Source organism: Drosophila mauritiana, chromosome 4 (genome assembly GCF_004382145.1).
Source record: "Drosophila mauritiana strain mau12 chromosome 4, ASM438214v1, whole genome shotgun sequence".
In the NCBI taxonomy this organism is placed as follows: Eukaryota; Metazoa; Arthropoda; class Insecta; order Diptera; family Drosophilidae; genus Drosophila; species Drosophila mauritiana.
The window spans coordinates 311,175-332,279 of record NC_046671.1 but is presented as its reverse complement, the minus strand read 5'-3'; the positions used below and the strand labels follow the sequence as shown (position 1 = coordinate 332,279).

At 38.5% G+C, this 21,105-nt stretch overlaps 1 protein-coding gene across 8 annotated transcripts; it reads left to right on the top strand.

Annotated features, from left to right (window-relative positions):
• The first annotated feature begins 207 nt into the window (after positions 1-207).
• LOC117146258 lies at positions 208-19,204 on the top strand. 8 transcript variants are annotated; one of them, XM_033312218.1, is made up of 10 exons: positions 208-1,131; positions 3,662-4,781; positions 8,196-8,273; positions 12,030-12,315; positions 15,568-15,752; positions 15,950-16,085; positions 16,282-16,605; positions 16,665-16,732; positions 16,821-17,396; positions 18,018-19,204. In XM_033312218.1, exons 2-10 carry the CDS (start codon positions 3,675-3,677, stop codon positions 18,675-18,677), a joined length of 3,420 nt encoding a protein of 1,139 aa, XP_033168109.1. In that variant the 5' UTR covers positions 208-1,131; positions 3,662-3,674; the 3' UTR covers positions 18,678-19,204. The 8 variants fall into 8 exon arrangements, with proteins under 8 accessions (XP_033168109.1, XP_033168106.1, XP_033168108.1 ...); XM_033312215.1 differs by having other exon boundaries at positions 15,920-16,085; XM_033312217.1 differs by having other exon boundaries at positions 8,196-8,297; positions 15,953-16,085.
• The last annotated feature ends 1,901 nt before the right edge of the window (positions 19,205-21,105 follow it).

Genomic DNA, 21,105 nt, shown 5'->3' with positions numbered 1-21,105 from the left:
AAATTTGTTCTTAGACAAATGAATAATATAATTTACAACAAAATTGAAATCAAAAGTACAAAACGACATAAATGAATGCGCAAAAGAATTATAAATTTAATACAATATAAAACTGTATGTTTGAGTAACGATTACGTGAAGATTTGATAGGCTACTGATCGAATATATGATTTATTTGTGTATATAACCATATAGTCATTTAAATTGCATATATAGTCTCTTAATACTTATTTAAACCGTATATAATAATACATTTAGATTTTCTACAGCTACAAAATACACTCCCTGAATGATTACCGAAGACACACTGACACCGGAACAGACAGTTTGAACTATCACATACCCTACAGCTAGCCCTAGCATAACCATACGTAACTATACACCAAGTCGCTTATTATTTATTAATGATAAGAGCAAATTAAAAAAAATAATAGTATAGATGTATGATCAAGCGTGAAGAGATAGTGGTTATTGTAGTAAATAGTAAGTAAAATAGTATATAAAATTAAAGATATTGCTACTATAAATAATCAAAAAACCACATTAATATCATTCTTCGGTAATATAATGGACGATGTTTTAAACTAAATATTTGTTTAAGTTACAAATGTGAACCTCGATATTTTTTAAATTTGAATATATCATATTATATTTTTATATATATTAAATAATGAGACGTCACAATGCGTATATATGTAGGTATTTTCGAACAATACAAATCTGGGCATCAAAATAGTAGTTCGTATCGGGTAACAAATTGTGATTCAAACGTTTACAAAATTTTAAAATTTATATGTAAATAAACTCAAATATAAACTGCATCAATCTAACTCCATGTTTGGGGATAATTAGGCGATCAATGAATTTTATAACCAATATATCGCGACACCGTAACGTGTGCCTTATTCCGGCCTTAAGTTTAAATGACTTTTAATATTACATCAAAAACCTAATTCAAGTATATATTAAGCCCACGGACATTCTAATTGCAAAACCGTCGTACGTAAAAAGTCAATAGGATATAGAATTTTCTGATATAGGACCATTAGCCACCTGATTGGTATGCCGCCCATCACCTGCGACGTCACCGTCATCGTGCTGTAATCGCCTGAGAATATGTTTGTTTTCAAGGTAATTATTGATTCTAAATTCTATGTTAATATCGAACCCACACAGGCACAATGGCGATCATACCTTATATATACACATGTATAAACATATGCATCCATATATGTATATACGTGTAACAAGAACAAGGTTTCGGTTTTCCGGCTTGACCGTTATTCCGAGGTGGCACGATTTGGCAACTAAGAGCCATTCCAAAGAGAGCATTATTATCCGCTGAGCAAAGATGCTGTTCTTGGTAAACCCGAAGACGGGACGAAGATATTTTGCCGAAGGCCTTAGAGCTGAGTCCTGAAACGAAGACGTTTGGCTTACTTTGCGCCAGCGACGATGGCGACAGCGATGACTCGACTTCAGGCCGACTCCACTTTGCATGCAAGTTCTATTTCTAAACGAGACGTGTCTGAACCCCCAGCAACAGTCATATTTATACTTGGCCGAGGCGGCGGCCAAATTAGTTTTTCTATGACTCGCGGGCCGCCAGGTTATCTGTAGTTGTTTGCTGGGAGCGACTTCCAAGTCTCAACCGTAATCTTAACCGTAATCGAGGCCGTGCATACAGACAGTCACTGTATTTTTCCAACAAAAAAACCTCGTAAAGAGGTAAAGGCAACCGAAAAACGCACCAAATCACCAATTATTCAAATGGAAGCAAGATAACATTTCGCTACTTTTTGAACTATTGTATACGCGACACATTGCTTATTATTGGTTTTATTCACACATTTTGATTTATTTATGCTTTTGAACATTTGTTTTTTTACAAGAATTTCTTTTTCTTTAACAACGAACGATTCCATAAACAAATTGTGATTAAAACAGTTTGGTGACTATGTTCCATCCCCAATAATAACAAACAATTTATAAGTGTCCGCGTATTTAAGAAAGTAGTGCGAGGCTAGGATATTGAAGAATAAGTTTCCTAATTTAACTGTGTGTTTTATTAATTTCCCGCAACTACGTCTTCGAGGAAATAATAGTACCGATGAGCATGTTTTTTTTATATGATATATTTTCTAACCGATGCCACCATATATGTGGCATGTTGGTGCCAGTCCAGAAACTGGCTTACCCCCACCAGCTGCGCTTTTTTTGAGTTAAGCGGTTAATGCATTCGTATACAAAAATATACAAGAAACCGTGTTTTTAGAAATTAAGGCTCTACCTTTGATTGCTTTTGAATCCAATTGTCTATGAATTGAATCTGAAACGTTAACATCTGGGAGAACATAAATTTTGGTAGGCAGATTTTTTTAACAGAATGACCGATATATTTGGCTATGGTGTTTATATATATATTTTAAGAGACGTATGCGTATCTCACTTATTTGCCTTTTTTGATGTATACAAAATAAGGAAGGAATTTAATAATTGTTATTTTAAAAGAAGGGAGCCAGTCCCAATACAAAGGATATGTGTAAATAAAGGGGTGAAAAAGTTAGTTCATCATACACTTTTTTACTTCATGGTTTTACTTTCATGATTTACCTTAAAAAATAAGCACTCCCATTTTATATCCATTACTTTAGGGAACTACCCTGAGACACTAGAAAAATTAGGTTATTTGTTATTGATTTAATAAATAGGTTTATTGTTAATATCGTCTCAAAGTTTCAAAAAAGCTAAAGAAATTGTGGAAGAATGCCTTCCGGAAGTGACTGCCGCCAAATCAGACTTTCCTTTTCATTTTCTCGAAACCATGATTTTCGAAATTGTTTAAGTTATAATAAACAAACTAGTGAACCAATTTTCATCATCTAGCATAAAAATGGTTCTATATGGACTAAAGATTTTAAACAAAAATTTTGTTGGCAGTAATCGAATCGACAGGGTTACTTTTCGAATTTTGCAAACATTTCAGCTCATCGACAATAAAAAACCCGAGTAAGAAAAGGTTTCGTTTGTTAAATTTAGAATAAAATTTTAATTTTTACTCATGTTATATATATAACATATATATTCTTGAAGGTTGGGGATAAGAATTCAGATTCTGGATACATAGACGCATCTCAAGTTTGTTGACTCATGTTGCCACACAGCACAGTTGACTCACAGCCTTAACCTGCCACCTGCCCTTTGGAATTTTTGTTATTTTTGTTATTCTTCATATTTTTAATTGTCTTGTCTTGTAAATTTCTGTCGAATTGCCAAAAGTTTTTTGCCCACTCTAACAAACCGAAATCCGCCAAAAACTGCCCACATTTTTGAAAAATGTTTTGATATCTCTTTATATTTTTATTTATAATTTATTTTAATTTTCTATCGAATTGCCAAAAAACTTTTAGCACGCCCAGTATAACGCCCACAAACCGCCACAAACTGCCACACCCACACTTTTGAGAAATGATTCAATTTTGTTGTTTTGCCTATTTCAATCTATATACCGAAAACAATTTGGCCACGCCCACTCTGACCCCTAAAAACCGCCCAAATCTATCCCACTTTCTAAAACTATGTTTCTGAGTACGTTCGGGGAAAATTAAAAAAACCAGTTACATGAACCCTTTTACATTTAACAATTTTTGTTTATTTTCAGGCAATAAAATGATATGAAATTGCGATGCTTTAACCAGGCCCAAACTTCGCACAGTTGGCACCCCAGATCCGTGTTCAGGGTCGTAAGCAGTTGTCCTCCCGATCGAAAAAAACGGCCAAGCCCAGCGAGCTGGCAAATCTGTATTGGCCATCTCCTAACAAATTATCTTCGAATGTTTAAAATGGACTCCGCAGACTTCTGGCAGCAGGCGCGTGCTCCGTTTGGTCTGCAAACTGCGCTTCACCAATACTCTTCCCCCCCGAATCAACAGCCAATATCCCACCACGCCCTGCACCACTCCCTTCCGCAGGAGAACGAGCAGTTAGCCGAAGCCCACCCAGAAGGTCCAGGAGCAGGATCGGGCGTAGTGGGAAACAACAGTTCCATGGCAATTTCCGGCACCAATTCAACTGTGGGCAGCAAGGCCGAGTCCAGTCACATTCTGCAGCAGCACTCAGAGCAGCAGTCATATGGAAGCGACTCCTTCCGAGGCACGCAGTCGCCCCAGCTGAGTAGCCACCACCTGTTGTTTAACGCCGCTGCAGCCGCTGCTGCGGCGGTCCACCTCAAATCCACGGCGATGCAGAATAACCTCTCGCCAATAGGCGATCAGGCGCAAAATAACCTTCGCAACTACGGACAAGGATCCTTAAACGCCTTATGTGGGATCAAGCCCAAGCAGGAGATGGATGCGAAGACGCACCTACAGCCGCTGGACGAGTGTCCGCATCCTCTAGTTCAGGCGCAGACCCAGACCCAGTACGGCGGAGACTTCTACGACGTGGCAGACCCACAGCCTAGAGAAGTCTCGGAAGGTCGAGCACTGATCATCGGACTCGGAGCACCCAGTACGGTGTCCACCGACGATGCACAGTCCAGTTTGCCGTCTCATCAGCTGGCGGGGAGTGGCCGAGCATTGCAGACTCATCAGTGCAAGCCAATGTCCCCCGGAACAGTTGGTAGCTCTAATTCGGGCGCAGGACGAAGATCCGCACCCACAACAATAAGCAAGACCTTTTCGCAGGGTCAGCAGTCCCCTCAGCACTCTACAACGCCATCCGGCGGCAGCACGACGCCCGACATCAAATACAATAACGACAAAATGGCCAATGAAATTCAGGTATTATTTTGAAGTTTTTTCTGCTTCCCCATATTTTTCTGGATGAGAATATTGAGATCTATATATTTTTAGGGAACCTATTAATCGAATATTCAATGCAGTTTAAACAAGAGTAGTAAAAAAACAACAAAGAACGTTATTCGAGCTTCTAGAATATCACACACCCGATATTTAGCTTTTAGGAGTGGAACAATGAAATTTCTAAATTGTGTGACTGTTTTGGATGTCGATAGAAATTGGCAAGACAAAACGTACAACGAAGAAAAATCAAAAGTTTTTGAGTTTTGGGCGGTTTATGGGCGTTGCAAAAAGACTAATAATATTATGGTAGTTCTGGACGGCTTATGGGCGTTAGAGTATGAGTGGCAACCAACTTGCGCTGCGACTATGTCTCTAGAATCTGTATGCTTAATCTCAACTTTCTAGCTTTTATAGTTCCTTAAATCTCGACGTTCATACAGACAGACAGACAGACGGAATTATTTATATGTTTATATGGTCGAAAACGATTCATTCTACCTGTTACATACTTTTAAACGACTCTAGTATACCTTTTCACTCTACGAGTAACAAGAATAAAAATAGAATAAAATCAAAACGCATCAACACATTTTGGAAAGTTGAAGGCGTGATATTTTTTTGTGTTTGATGGGGAATTCAAATTTACAACCAAATAAAAAACATTTGTGCGTGTGAGCGTGTAAGATTTTGAGCGATTTGGGGGGCGTGACAATATCTTTCCGGCATATCAATATTAATTGACAATACAAATTGTCGAAATGTATAAACATCTAACATTTAAATGCCTCATCTTAACATTCTAGATTTTACAGTTCCCGAGATCAGAGCGCTTATTTAGATTGACAAACGGACGGAAAGACGGACATTGCCGGATTGACTCGGCTGTAGTACACCCTTTTACTGTATGCGTAACGGGCATAACAAAAAACAATTTTTATAATCACATTTAAAGTAATAATTGAATGATATCTATTCGTACTGCTGCACCTAAAGTGATTTAAGGGTTTGTATGTATTAAAACAAACGACCTTGAAAGTTTAGTGATGTTCATCATTTCACAAAAGTTTTAAGTGAACTCGTTTTTGACCACTGCTATTTTTGAGTAAGAGCGTGCGTTATTTCCTGTTTCGTACGTCTCCACCATTCAAAGAATTTTCCCTTTATTAAATAATTTTTCTCTTGATTCACGGCTTCTCTTTTACCGCCCCTAATCTATTAAACTTAAGTTATAAGAGTAGATCAAAACACCCCTGTCGAGGGAAATTTGAAAAGCTCCCTGGAAAGCATATAAAAAGGGGTATATTTCCTTCAACTTTTCCTTGGTCGCAGTCTTGGGAGCCATCTGTGCAAAGGTTTTCTTAGGTGCTGAGGTAGTTTTGTCGTTTCTCTTCTCCTATCATCTACCGTTATTAGTAAGGGGTAGTGAAAATGGGGTGTTGGAAGTGTTGGAAACTATTATTAGGGAGTGAAAGCGATGGAGAGCGATGACCGAGAGACAGAGAGGATAAGAGAGAATAAGGAAGAAGGACAGAGAGCAGTCCTGCTTAGTATTCATGTACCTTTTCTTAAAGCACTGAAGTAACCCCCGTTGTCGAACAGTAGCTTGTTGTTCCTCCTATGTGTGGGAAAGTCTGTGAGTCTTCACCTTCGTGTACTTGTTCAATAAGTTACGGGGGCCAAAACGGGGATGCAAGTTCGGGCTCAGCTTACACTCACACACACGCGCACACTTATATAAAAGGATATAGAAGTCAGTTCACTTTTTCTAGTCGAGACGTTTACTCTGCCGCTGCCATAATTTTTATTTCCCTCCACTTGTCTCCCTTTCGCCCACTCCGTGCGTGGGGAGAGATAAATGAGAGCGCAAGATGACATTCTTTCGGGAGCTTTTCCTTTCCGTCTTTTTTTATAGCGCTGTCCGTGCTTATTTCTTAAAGAAAATAATATTAACGCATAGAGAAAGAGATGCCGAATTAGAAGCTCGGCTACGGCAGCGGCAGAGGAACGACGCAACAACAGGATAGTTTAAGAAGAACCCCCTGGCAGTCACGCAGTGTCCCGTTTGGTGATGATAATTCGCCGAGCCGGCAGAAGTTCAAAGGACATCAGACCGTAAGGTTGTGTGCTCCGGTCTGCTTCGCGTAGCTAAATATCCCAACATATCTAAAGCAAGTTCGTTCGGGCGCTAGCACTTTCCGAGGTCGCGGGCACAAGTAATTTTGTTGCATTTGCTGTTATTTTACTAATCGTGCAGCCGTGGTCAAAAGCCTGTCCATCAAATAAGTTTTTCTAAGAGAATCCTCCCCTTCCCAAAAAATGGTTTAGTGTTGTTGGAGCTGAGGCTATTTCGTGGCCCGTGCAACTAATGGATGTTAAAATTCGCCTGACATGTAAATGTAAATTATAAAAAGTGCCGCAGATTTCGCAAGTCTATAACTCGGAAAAAACAGTTCACCAAAATAAATCTTCAAATAAAATTAAAAATATACTCACTGGAAGGGAACTGTGTTGTATTCGTTCCATTTTACTTCGATTCACGATCGGCTATCCAGATCGTTATCATATATACAATGACCCTTGACTGTGAAAAGGAGCACGATGTAATTGTTCTTTACTCATTAAATATTCATTAACGTGACTCAATTTGCCATAACCATTATAACAGGGGCCAAATATTGCATTATAAAACAATACAAATAGTTTCTATTGAACTTTTTGTACTTTACTTTAAGTCAGTTTGATCCCAGAAATACATTGTATCAGAAGCATACGTACATATGTGCGAAATAGCATGGCGATAGAAATTGGCAGGGATATTACAAAAAATCTGAAAATTGACAAATTTTGTGGGCGTAACAGCAATTTGCATCTTGTGGGCGTTAGAATGGGTGTGGGCATATCGATTGAAATTGGCAAAACAAATAATGAAAACGAAAGGCGTGAAAAGTTCGGGCGTTAATAGAATCTTCACGCTTATCGTAATCTTTAAGCTTTAAGTTTCCGACTAGTTATCCAGATTGAGTGAATTACTTCTTCAGGTAGAAAGACGAATTTAGTATAAAAAATAGAACTATTTCTACATATATAAATTAAAACTTGATTAAATAAGGGCTTCACGCTGTAGAAATCAATTGACTATATCATAGTGTTACCTAAAAAATGGCAAAAACGAAGTTTGGAGAGGAGAAACCATTTTTAGCAAGGGAACATGTATAATTCTTGCAGCCGTTATTTGCATTTTAAAATTCTTCTCAGCTTCACCTAATAGTGGTCAAAAGGCAGATAGATATGGGATAGCTTATCACTCCGTGGGTGAATAGATGTGTGAGCCTGAGCACCGCTATTATTCTCCCCGCATGAAAGAAAATGATGTATTTTTTGTTTGCTTTTCAGCTTCAGCTATCCCGGTCGAGCAGCGCAGCGGCGATCAGTGAACGCACCCTCGAAGAATGTTGGTCAACCCTACAACGAGTGAGTTGGCATCTGTTCCGTTGTGTATAGTACTCTTCCTCGTCAAAGACACATGTACACAGCTGCAGCACAGCTCCTCACCGAACACTAACGCACAACTTTATATTTACGTATATTTAAAACCGTTTTAAAGATTTAAACTATTTTTCGGCTGGGTTATTTCAAGTTAACTGAACTTTAGTTTTATTCTTTTTACCTTTAATTTTTTAGTCAGCGACAGTCTTAAAAACTTATCAACATACATAAAAAAATTAAATGCCGAATTCTTCCATCTTCATTTATAATTTGACGAATTAAAGCCCGCTCCTGAATCTATCACGTATATTGTGTATTTCACATTTACAAATAATTGTTATTTTAATTTATTTTAACTGTAAATAACTACAAGGACTTACTAATTAAATGAACATAGCTCAAATAATTCACTGTTTTATTTTATTTAAGTTATTTTGCAATATTTTTGCGGGAAATGTAGCTTATACCTGGTAAACAAAATTGACTATCAGACTTTAATCGTTCGGCTAAGACATTTATTTTTTTAAATTTAGTTTGCATTACATTTGAAATATAGCGCAATCTGATTGGCGTGGATAGAAAAAGTGTGAATGTACAAACTCAGGCTAGCCTGTACAAATAGAACAGTTTGGCGAAAAGATTAAATTTATCAATACTTTATTTGTATGACAAACTAATAGATCTCACTTTTTTTGAAGTTAGTTAGTTCTTCGGCATCACGTCTTGGACACGGTTCTGCGTACATATTTAGCAGAACAAAATTGTACAGTAATCAGAGCATCAACGGCTTTTCCGTACATTTAAGGACACCCCAACCCAATCGTTTGACCTTCCCTCAAATGTTTTGTCTTCTGCGACTTAGGAGGAGCAGACGTAAACACTTTTGCGTGGTCTGTCTCTGTGTGCATGAATATATACTTTGCATGTATGTGTGCCGCTCACACATGAACAAACGAACTCACACCCGTTCGAACTCATTTGTCCACCCCTCACGTTTTTTCAACCATTTTTATTTCACTCACCTCGACCACACGGCGAGCGAAGCGAAAAGAAGCGATGGTTACCGCCTCCTGCTACCCCTAAGATAGAGCGAAAGAGGTCCGGCGGACATAAGTCCATCCCTCTTTGAGTTTGCGTCCCTGCCACTGGCACGGAGGGGTCGAGTGCTTGCGGAAGAGAGTGGAGGGGTGAAGGAGTTGAAAATAAAAAGCAATCGAGCGAGGGGGAACCAGAGTTGGGAAAATGCATGCATGGAAATAAATGCGCTCTCTTTCCCTTTCTCCTCTTTTCCTTAGCTGCCTCTCTTGTTACGATTTTGTATTTTCTTTTTAAATTCCAAGCTTCAAAACTTATAGAATTGGTACCATTTGGCCCACTTTAAAACGTATCCCCTATGCATAGCTTTTTGTGATTAAAAAACACCATCTCTTGGCCTAAATGATAAGAGTAGCTTTCTTTAAAACAAGTTGGCTATAAATGTAGGTATTTTTATATGCGCCGCACTGCTAAAATATAGCCATAGGTACGGAACTACCTGGTACTGACCCTAAATTGTCTGTCCTGGTCCTGTTATTTTATAGAAATTCCGTTTGCCGACAATGCGCAATTACTGTTGGTCATAACACTTGTGAAGAAAAACGAAGACAGACCGCCTTAGTCGTGCTTGCCTCTACCATCCATATACCCACCAAAATTAAGTGTATAAAAAGTGCACTCTGTTTCGAACCAAACCCGAGTAGCCGTGATACGATGGAAGGTTGCTAATGCCGCTACCAGTGGAAACAAACCACCGCTTGGCCGCCAACCAACCAGAGAGCCACACGAAATCAGCCTCTCCTTTTTTCTCGTCACCACACTGCACCTAATTCTATTCTCCTTTGTGAGTGCTGATTATAATGCTTTACTCCCGAACTACTTCTTGGGAAAAATATGCGTCATCGGAAAGTGACGACATGCCATTTTTTTTTTATATCATAACGATCTATTTTCTTTTTTCATTTTACCGCAAAAAAATACAGATAAAAATGTATCAAGCTGTTAATTGTCTTGCACTATGCACGTTTTATTCTAAATTTTAAGGAACACAAAAATTTGAACAGAAGGCCAATGCGTCAAAAAAGAAAATAAGTACAATAAAATGTTAAGATCATAAATAGTAGCTTCCAGAACATAAGTACTATATATATAATCGATTAAACTAAATAATTAGGCATTTGTATAAGAAAATTAATTCCAAGTATACTTAATGGGTAACACACTTTTAGGCTATCTAAGCTATATAGCTTAGCTGTTTATGAGATTAATATAAAATAATAATATAAATAATATAACACGGTTCTCTCCATATTAATAATGACAAAATGTGCACACTTTTATAGACTCGAAACTACCTTCTCCAAGGTAATAGAATAATATATCTACAATGATGTGCAATTGCCGGCATTAAAATGGGCTTGTCCCACTTTTGGTGCATTGGTGTAGAGCAAAAGATATATGTTAGGTAGAAGATAGCATTTCCGACTCTAGAAAGTATATATTCTCTTATCATGAGCGTAGGTGATCGAGAATCTCGACTATAGCGTTCTCTCGTCTTTTAAATGTGGTTGGGCGGCTCGTGTGAAATTCGCAGAAATAAAGAGACAGAAGAGGGCTAGTATGATAGCCAAATCTTTAAAAAAACTGATTTTCGATAGACTGTGATGAACTAGATGGTTCATTTATCGGTCCGACATAATAAATCAGAATCATTAAGAAAATAGAAAGTCGAAGTTTGAAGGAGTTAGAAATGGCGTGGCCAAACTGTTTTTGGTATACCTGTAGAAATTGGCAAGACAAAAATATAAAGCGTACTGACAATTGGGAGTGACTAAAAATTGTTTTACATATCGATACACATTTACAAGACTAATAAAAATATGAAAACAATATCAAAACATTTTCCAAAAGTGTGGGCGTGATAGTTTTGGGCGGTTTGCGACCGTTAGAGGGGGCGTGGTAACGTTTGGAAACAAACTTGCTCTGCGTCTAGGTCTCTGGAAGCTGCATGTTCAATCTCAACTCTTTAGCATTTGTAGTTCCTGAAATAGTAGCGTTTATACGGACAGAGGGACGGATGGCCAAATCGACTCGGCTGTATATCCTGATCAGAAACGCTTCTTTCCACCTGTTAAATACTGTTCAACGAATCTAGTAAACCCTTTACCTGAGCGAGTAACGTGATTATCTTTATATTTTTTATTTTTTAATGACTAATTAGTCTTCACTGAAATAATCGTATTGTTGTCATATTATTTATTAATCAAGAACGAGCATTGTTTGGTTTTTAAGTGTACTTATTGGCTTGTTATTGGCCCCAATGATAAAATATTAAAAATCAGCAAAACGCATGATGACCTCACAATGTGAAACCAAAACCGTTACCTTACCATAATCATATATGTTTATTTACAATTCATAATTTTGATTTCGACTTTCCACAAGAGTTTAAGATTTTGCTGACATGTTTTTCACATGTCCGACATGCGACGGTACACATTTTTATCGAAACAACACATAAAACCGGCAAGAAGAGAAGTCTATAAATATACCTGGTTATGACAGACACGCTGACAGTAAGCTCGGTACTGAAAGATATACTTCGGTCTTGAGGTTGAGGTGTACACCGCCTTCTGCCAAGACCATATTGAAAATTGGTTTGTTTAACTAATCGGCATCTTTTGAATGTGTTGTTTGCACTTGCAGCTATTTATGCACAAAAGCGCGATGCAGCAAATACAGCAGCAGATTCCCCGCGTTGGCCTGGGCACCCACGGCGTGACCGGCTCGGCCAACTTAGGTGGCAGTATTACGCCTAGCTCGGATACCAAGCCGCATCAGTGCCAGCAATGTATGAAGAGCTTTTCCAGTAACCACCAGCTCGTCCAACACATCAGGGTACACACTGGAGAGAAGCCATACAAGTGTTCCTACTGTGATCGTAGATTTAAGCAGTTGTCGCACGTCCAGCAGCACACGCGCCTGCACACAGGTAAGTAATCGAGCTGCACAAATAAGAGCCACAGAGACCAAAAGTTAAAAAATGTACTTTTTACCATATAAAAATAGTACATATATTGGGCGGAACAAGACCCTGTACTGTTTGGTCAAGCGAAGAATTTACAACATTGGCTTACCATACAAATTATTTTACGTTGATTTATTTTCGGATCGTATCAAGGGAAAATGAATGCTACAGTCGCTTCCCCTACTATCTGATACCCTTTACTCGTCTAGTGGAAATGCGAACGAAAAATTACCTAATTTTTCTGGGAAATCGATAGATATTGGTGAATAAAATGAGAACTTTTTTGTGGGTGTTAGAGTGGGCGTGGCGCTGCGTCTATGGCTCTAGAATCGGTATGCATAATCTCAACCTTCTAGCTCTTATAGTTCCTTAGATCGGGACTTTCATACGGGCAGAGGGACATGGTCAGATCGACTCGGCTATTGAACCTGACTAAGAATATATACATATATATGGTAGTCGAAAACTCTTTATTCTGCCTGTTGCACACTTTTCAATGAATCTAGTATACACTTTTACTCTGCAAGTAATGGGTAAAACAATTTTGGAGTGAATTTTCCAACATAATATATCTCAAGATATCTCTTAAGAACTTTAACAGAACCACACGTTAAGCAGATTTTAGAACCGCAGTGCTTCAGAAGATTGCAAAGCCCACTTGAATGCTTTCCGTTTTGTAATTCGTTTTCATACGTAAGATTCATTATTGGCTTGGTAGTATAACCCAGCATAGCCGTCCCTTTTTTTGTAACAATTTGAGATTTTAATCTCAAATCTCACAGTGCTTATATTTTCAAATGAGTTAAACTTAAGCTCCAGAGAGAGAGCGACGTGAAAAAATTCCAAAAAAATATATATGTAATATACATTACCTAGAAACGATGTGTAACTTTTTAACTTACAATCTTGTCACAACCTAACATAATATACATCATTTCATTAAAAAAATCCCCGAGCTATCGATATTTTAATTATAATTATATTCATTACTCGTAGATTAAAAGGGTACTAGTACAACTATACTATACTTGTTGAACTGTAAGTAATAGGTAAAAGGAAGCGTTTCCAACCTTATATGTACACCTTATACATATGTATACAAATTTTTGATTAGGATTACTTGCCTAGTCGATCTAGCCATTTCTATCTGTCTGTCTGGACATAAAAAGCTGAGATTAGGCACGCACATTCCAGATTTCTGATTTTTTCACGCTCACTCTGACGCCCTCAAACCGCCTATAACTGCCACGCCCACACGTTTGTAAAATGTTTTGAATTTCTTAGTTTTATTGTTTGTCTTGCCAATTTCTATCGGTATACCGTATATACGATATAGTCGATTTTAATAAGTGGCCGAACTCAAAAATTGTTGGATATTTTTGGTCCCGACTTGACAAATTATATGTTATTACTAATTGTATTAGATTTAATTACCAAGATGATTAAAAAAGCCGAGAGCTTGTCCTTAAATAATTAAAAATGGACACTGTCCTCAGTCCAGCACCACTTTCACGGCTGTGTTGGGTTAAAAAAGTGCCTTGACTGACCTTGGACTTCGTCTTCTTTCTACAAATCTCATGTACGCCCGTATTATAATAAGGGCTTGTCTTTTTGCACTCGCATTCAACACATCTTTGCAGCTGGGCCGGCATTGCAAATGGAAATGACAAAGATAATTAAATAAACTTCAAGAGCTTTTTGAGCCAGTAGCCGTTCCCGTTTCACCCTCGTAGCTGGGATTCACAAAGTTTGTTGAATCAGGACAGCTGGAGGGGATGAATATCTGGCGCCATAAGAAAATATTCGACGTCATTAGCTGCATTCAATGTCATTTCATGTTTCTTTACGCGCAGTCCCAATTCCTTTCCGCTTACCTTAACCATTTCTTGTTCACACCTGATTGCAACCTTACAATTGCCATTTATGACTTCGGCGCCTTTCCACTGCTTGAGAGACCGTCAGAAAGAAATCAAAAACGCTTTAATTGAAAACCAGTTTGGTCCCTTCCCCCTTAATATAGTACCTTTGGCAGCGACGGAATTCTACCTTTTTTTACGGACGGGTTTCCCGTCGCGGCGAAGCAGAATTGGGTAATTATACCATACAGTGTACTGGCCCGGCCGGTTTCTTAAACGCTGACGGCGCGTTGCGGGTAGATAGATAATGGATAGCAAAGACCATTAGACGAGGAAGGGCTGGGCACTTAGGAGCTGCAGTCCAATCAGTGCAGTCTTAAAGGTGCTTAAAGCGACAGATCAAATGAAGTGTCTTTTAGACATCGACTACGTGCCTTTGAGGTGTAAGCCCGCACTTATTTCGGATTTCTTAGCCGACGACTTGGCGAAGGGTTGCTCTTGGGCCGCGGACGTGGTCTTTTCTCTGGCCCAAGGGTAAGACTCGACCGCAGTTTCGTATACACGACTGCACTTTGCGAATATTTATTTGTATTTAGTTTTACTCAAAGACGAAGTGACACTAAGTAGCCTAAACGTTTTAGTCGCCAGATCCTTTTGCCTTCGATGTTGTTGCTGACCTTCCACATTTTAATTAATTGCGCGATTAAATGAAATTAATTTGCCTTTAAAGCTGAAATTCGCCGCTGTCTCTTTTGCACTTCTCTTGAATTTGCTGTTGCATCAACTTGAATCAAAAGTGTCTCAAAGTAATCGTCTGTAATATTTTTGAGCCCTTGCTTGTAGTCTTTTAAAGTGATGTAGTCAGTCTATTAGACGCTGTGACTATTTACCCATGTCGTAAGCAGCAGCTATGGGGTCTGTTTTTCCTAATTTCGGTTTCTTTTAGCCTTAAAATAGATCTGTTCCAATTCTTCAGGATGGTTTTCGTTTTTGACCCTTAGTAGTCGAAAATCTTGTTTTTAATATCTCTTGAAATTTCTGAGGGGTCAATTAATTTCGTTATTAAGAATCTATTTAAAAACAAACCCATAAAAGGCATACTAGATTCATTGAAAAGTATGTAACAGGCAGAAAGAAGCGTTTCCGACCATATAAAGTAGACGCAACTCAAGTTTGTTGACCAATGTTGCCACGCCCACTCTTACGCCCACAAGCCACCCAAAACTTCCACGCTTACACTTTTGAAAAACGTATTGATAGTTTTTCATAATTTTGTTAGTCTTGTAAATTTCTATCGATTTGCCAAAAAACTTTTTTAAATTTATTCTCATTTTATTTTTTACTCCTTTTGAATTTTTAGGAGAACGACCCTATAAATGTCATCTGCCAGACTGCGGTCGAGCCTTTATACAGCTTTCAAATCTACAACAGCATCTACGAAACCATGACGCTCAAGTGGAACGTGCTAAAAATCGACCCTTTCACTGCAACATATGTGGAAAGGGTTTCGCCACTGAATCTAGCCTGCGTACACATACATCGAAGGTTAGTACGCGTTACAAGCTTCCCATCATGCTTTTTTCGTTGCCTTCTATATAACTTCCATTGATATCGCCCTGAACCTCGAACCTGATCTTTGTATCTATCCCATTTGCCTTCTCCACCTATAAAAAATTTTCTCGCAACCGTAAAACACCGCACATTGCGAACAGGAGCTACAGCTGCATCTTGGTGTCTTGCAGCAGCATGCCGCACTAATAGGTGGTCCAAACGCTACGTCCTGTCCGGTGTGTCATAAACTTTTCCTTGGCACTGAGGCCCTTGTGGACCACATGAAACATGTTCATAAGGAAAAGAGTCCCCCACCTGGTGGCTCAGGTAAGAAAATTGCTGCTGATTTCAACGTATTTAACTGAACTGAACTTAAAGAACATTTAAATTTTGTCATGTACATATGTAGTAGCAGTCTTTTACCGCGTTAGCTTTTACGCTATCATTCAATAGATATATCAATAGACATCATACTCTCATAATTATCCAACCATTTCGTTTTGTCTTGTCCTTTTCTGCTCAGCCTCATCCCAGTTCAGCGAGCTCAATCAGATAGTTACGGGCAATGGGAACGGAAACGGAACTGGATCTACCAATGAAAATATTGCTACCCAATGCACAACTGAATCGAACTCGCATCAGGCCACTGTTGGCTCTAGCTTAATCGACAGTTTTTTGGGCAAGCGAAGAACTGCCAACCATCCTTGCCCAGTTTGCGGTAAACATTATGTCAACGAGGGTTCCCTAAGGAAACATCTGGCTTGCCACGCTGAGACCTCCCAACTTACAAACAGCCTGCGAATGTGGCCATGTAGCGTTTGCCAGGCCGTCTTCACACATGAAAACGGTACTTCTCAATAAAATTGATCCTAACAAGTAATTGACTTCATTCATTTTGTTATCCAGGCCTTCTTACCCATATGGAGTCAATGCGCATGGATCCGAAACATCAGTTCGCGGCTCAATACGTACTAGTTAGTATTTCACAATAATAAAAATAAAAAAAAACCACATATAACGCTTGATATTAACAAAGAAATAATTATTATTATTTACTTCTAGTCCCGGGCAGCTGCAGAGCAGCGAGAACGAGAATCTATTCTAGCGGTAACCTTAGCCGCCAGCAGTGGCACTGGTACAAGAATCGGAATTGCGGATGCCGGAAAAGTTTTGCCTACCGGAGCTCACAACTCGGAAGGATCCAACTCGAAATGCCCTTCCCCTTCGGTTAACTCAGAATGCTCTTCAAACGGACGCCTATCGTCATCGACAACATCAGATCAAGACCAAGACATTGACCACGGCTTAAGTGAAAATGAGAACAGCAACCAGAACAACATAGGCAGTTCCACGAATAACAACAATAATTGCACGAGTAACAACAACACTAGCTCTCACAAAATGGCTGAGATTCGACTTCCGGGATCCGGCCAATATACCATGGACGCGGAACTGCATGTCGCCAACCGGATGTCACTAATGGCGGCTGCTGCTGCAGCAGTTGCTGCGTCACGACCACCAGATGGAGTGGACACTTCAGCAGTCCCGAGCGCGGCGGTTCAGGCCGCTGTGGTCAATCTGGCAGCTGCAATGCGAATGAACAATTCCAACAACGGTGCTTCCCCCTACCAACAACATGTAAGAATAATATACCAGACTAAGCAGAGAAAACCATTTTGGAAAGAAGATAGAAAGGGCGGAGGAGAAATACATAATTGGCAATCTCATTTCTTTGCTTGAAAAAAGCTGTTAAACTGCCGGACATATTCAAACCGCTGTTTTTCCAATTCTTACATTATTTTAACGAATGCAAAATGTACCTAATTATATTAAATTAAACAAAATTTGAAAAAAACACTTCTTACAAAGCGCCCAGTTAGATTCTATGTACATGTGGTCAAAAGATTGCAACGCAGCGATGGTTTTATATCCGAAGCCATATTTATGTAATTCGATTGTTCCGATTGGTTCTATTATTTGTTTACTGGTAGAGTAAATGGTATTCAGAACTCGTTAAAAAATATGTAACAAGTGAAATTAAGCACGATTTGCAATTGGTTTCTAGCCCATCTATCATCTATCACGAAACATAGAAACAGACAAAACTTAAAGTTTTTATAAATGTCCAACTGGTCTTGTGCTAAGCTTTCGTTTTAAATTTCGTAAGAAAAAACAATTTTTCTTTATTGGTATAGCAGTCTTTAACTTACTTTCGTTATACAAATTTGATCAATAATTCAAATGCGTTGCATGTTTCAGCACGCCGATCACACACAGGCACACCAGACACACATCCTTCAACATGCACACCCACATCACCATCAACAGCAGCAGGCTCCGCAGCACCAACAGCAACAGTTGTCCCATTTGCTAGTCCATACTCACCCCAGCAATAGCAACTCCCGTTCTCAAAGTTCACCAAACATAAATGTGCCAAGCTTACAGAACGAATCTACTGCCGCCTCGATCGCTATGAACATGAACGTGCATATGATGCGCGGTTCCCTCGAGCCGGACCCGAGTTTAGGAGGAATGCATGGAATCGAAGTTCTCCACCAACACCAGCAGCAGCACCACCATCATCACCACCACACGTCAAACTTTCCGCAGCACGCCGTAACTCCTACCAACCAACATACTCACCCACACCCCCAAACACACCAAACCGCCCACCACCATACGAGTCCAGAAACGGCGCTCCGAATGCACCAGGCTGAAGCGATCTTACGCTCGCATACCGAAGCAGCGTTCCGACTGGCAACTGGATCTGGTCCTGACACCGGAGTAAAATGCGAGGCTGATCAGAACCAGCTGAATAGTAACGGCAATGCAGGTGGCAATAGTGGAGGCAGCAGCCAACATCATCGATTCCATGCGAATTCGAATCAACAAGAGAATCAACGACCATCGGACTCATGAAGCTCGGCGATTCATTCCTCTAGGGATGTGGACTGAGGATTGATACAGATACAGAATCAAGTACAACGATCTTTCTATTGCGTCGATTGCAATTGATACAATAGGATTCAATGCATGTGAATGAGTAAAGCTTCATATATTAATACATTTATGGTAATTAATGTAAATGAGATTATGTATCTAAGTTTAAATAGGCAGTCATGCCCTAAGTTAGAAAACGACCCCCCCATTCATTGTGCAATATCATCTACCGTCAATTTCGGCAGAAAAATAAATGTAAAAACTTTTGTGTTATGTTTACGTTTAGAGATAAATGCTCGAAAATTATCAAACGCAATTTTATTTGGACTTTGGAATATCAAAGGGTTCTAGAGCAAGCATATCCAACCAATAAAAAAAAACCTACAAACACTATGAAACATTAAAAGCGTACTTGGTTATAAAATATGCAACAATTAGAAGGAAGCGTTTCCAAAGTCTTTAAAGTATATTTTTGATCAGCATTACTAGTCGTTTCGTTTTGTCCGTCCATCTGTCCATATGAGCGAGATCGCAGGATCTCTCTCTTGCACTCTTAATGTTATTACCGGATATGTGATAGTCATATCATTTGGTGTTTAAATATGAATTATATGAAAAAAACGAAATGGGATCGGTTTATTTATGTTGTCAAACAAAATTATCTGAAAAGATATCGGAAACAGCTGTTTACCGTTTCTTTTCTTTAATCTGAAAATATCATGAGTTTTTCTTGTTGGTCGCTTTACGTAGTAGTTTGACTGGAAAATTCAACAAAAAAGGGTGTTTACAGTAACACTAGTTTTTGAGATTATATAAATGACATTGTCATTTGATTTTGACATGGATTTTATTATTAGAGTCTATTAGAAGCTGTAAAACGGCAATGCTGATAGCATACTTTACATTTAACCCACAATCTATATGAATACATGAGTGAATATGCTATGCTATGGTATGCTATGCTATTGTGTGACAATCATGCAATCCGTTGCGTCAAAGCTTGTGTGATAACATTGTCATTTGCTTTTGATATGGATTTTCATGTTATGTAGATATTAAAATTATAAACAAGAATTTTGCATATTTCAAACTAGGATTCGATAAAATAATGCAATTTTTTGATTTTCCGGTTTTGGAATATCAGTTTATAAGCATTTAATATTTTAGGCATATCGGTAGGTATCAGCAGCCAAATTATATTCAAATTCATCAATTTTAATTTTGTTATTGTACAAGGATCCGTTTTCTTTTACTTTAGGAAATATATTTTGTTATTATAGAACAATGACACATTTGAATCTATACATAAACACGAGCGAATGCTATAGGCGAATTATCCGACTACAGGTACCCGTTACACAGCTTATTTCAAATTTCATTATTTTTTTGGGATATCGATAGATATTGGGGAATTAAATGGGAAACATTTGAAAATGTTTCAAGTGTGGGCGTGACCGTTTTCTAGGTGTAAGAAGGGGCGTAACCACAGTGTTTTTGGTATACCGATATAAATTGGCAAGATGAACAATAAAACGAAGAAAAATCTAAACATTTTGAGCGGCTTGTGGGCGTGACAACATCTGTCAACAAACTTGCACTGCGTCTATATTATCAAAACCTGTATGCTTTCAGCCATACAGCTTTTATAGTTTCATACGGACGGACAGGGCCAGATCGGCTCGGCTGTTGATACTGATGAAGAATATACACTATACACTTACTCGCACAAAAATTTAAAAATGAATTTTAAACTCAAATGGTTTTGTGAGTTATGCACCCATTTTTGTTATGTTTCAAATTAATTGGATTTTCAAATTAATTTGGGGGTGTATGCAGACTTATGCGAGTGAGTATATATACACTAAGAAATTAAAATCTGCTTTAGCTGCCCGATCATTCATTACATCAAACGAAAACAATTCAAACAAACTATGTGAAAGTTATAAGGTAGGAGATAAGGCAGGGAAATTATAGCAGTAAAGATTTTAATAATTAAGTCTGATGACGTGTAAAATCAACCACAAATATATTTAAGAAAATCTTGTCGAATGACAACCTTATTTGTGCAAAAATTTTTTTAAAACTAAAATTTTTGTCGGTTTGCCTGCCTGCAACTGCAACTGCATATTTTAAAATCATAATCATTTTTCTCCCTTGAAAACTTCACATTAGAACACTTTGTTCTACGACTTTTTGAAAGACCAGGTAGTCTTGCGCGAAAACAGATGTAAATAGCTGACTTTCAGACTTCAATAACTTCTGAATACCTGAAGCTAGATACTCGTATGTATGTTGTAGAAAGGAAATTTCCAAACGCTATCTATGCTTTTCAATAAGACATTTTCATGTCATACAAGTCATACAAATATATACTTGAGTCGTCAAACAGTGCTCGTCCGAACAAACG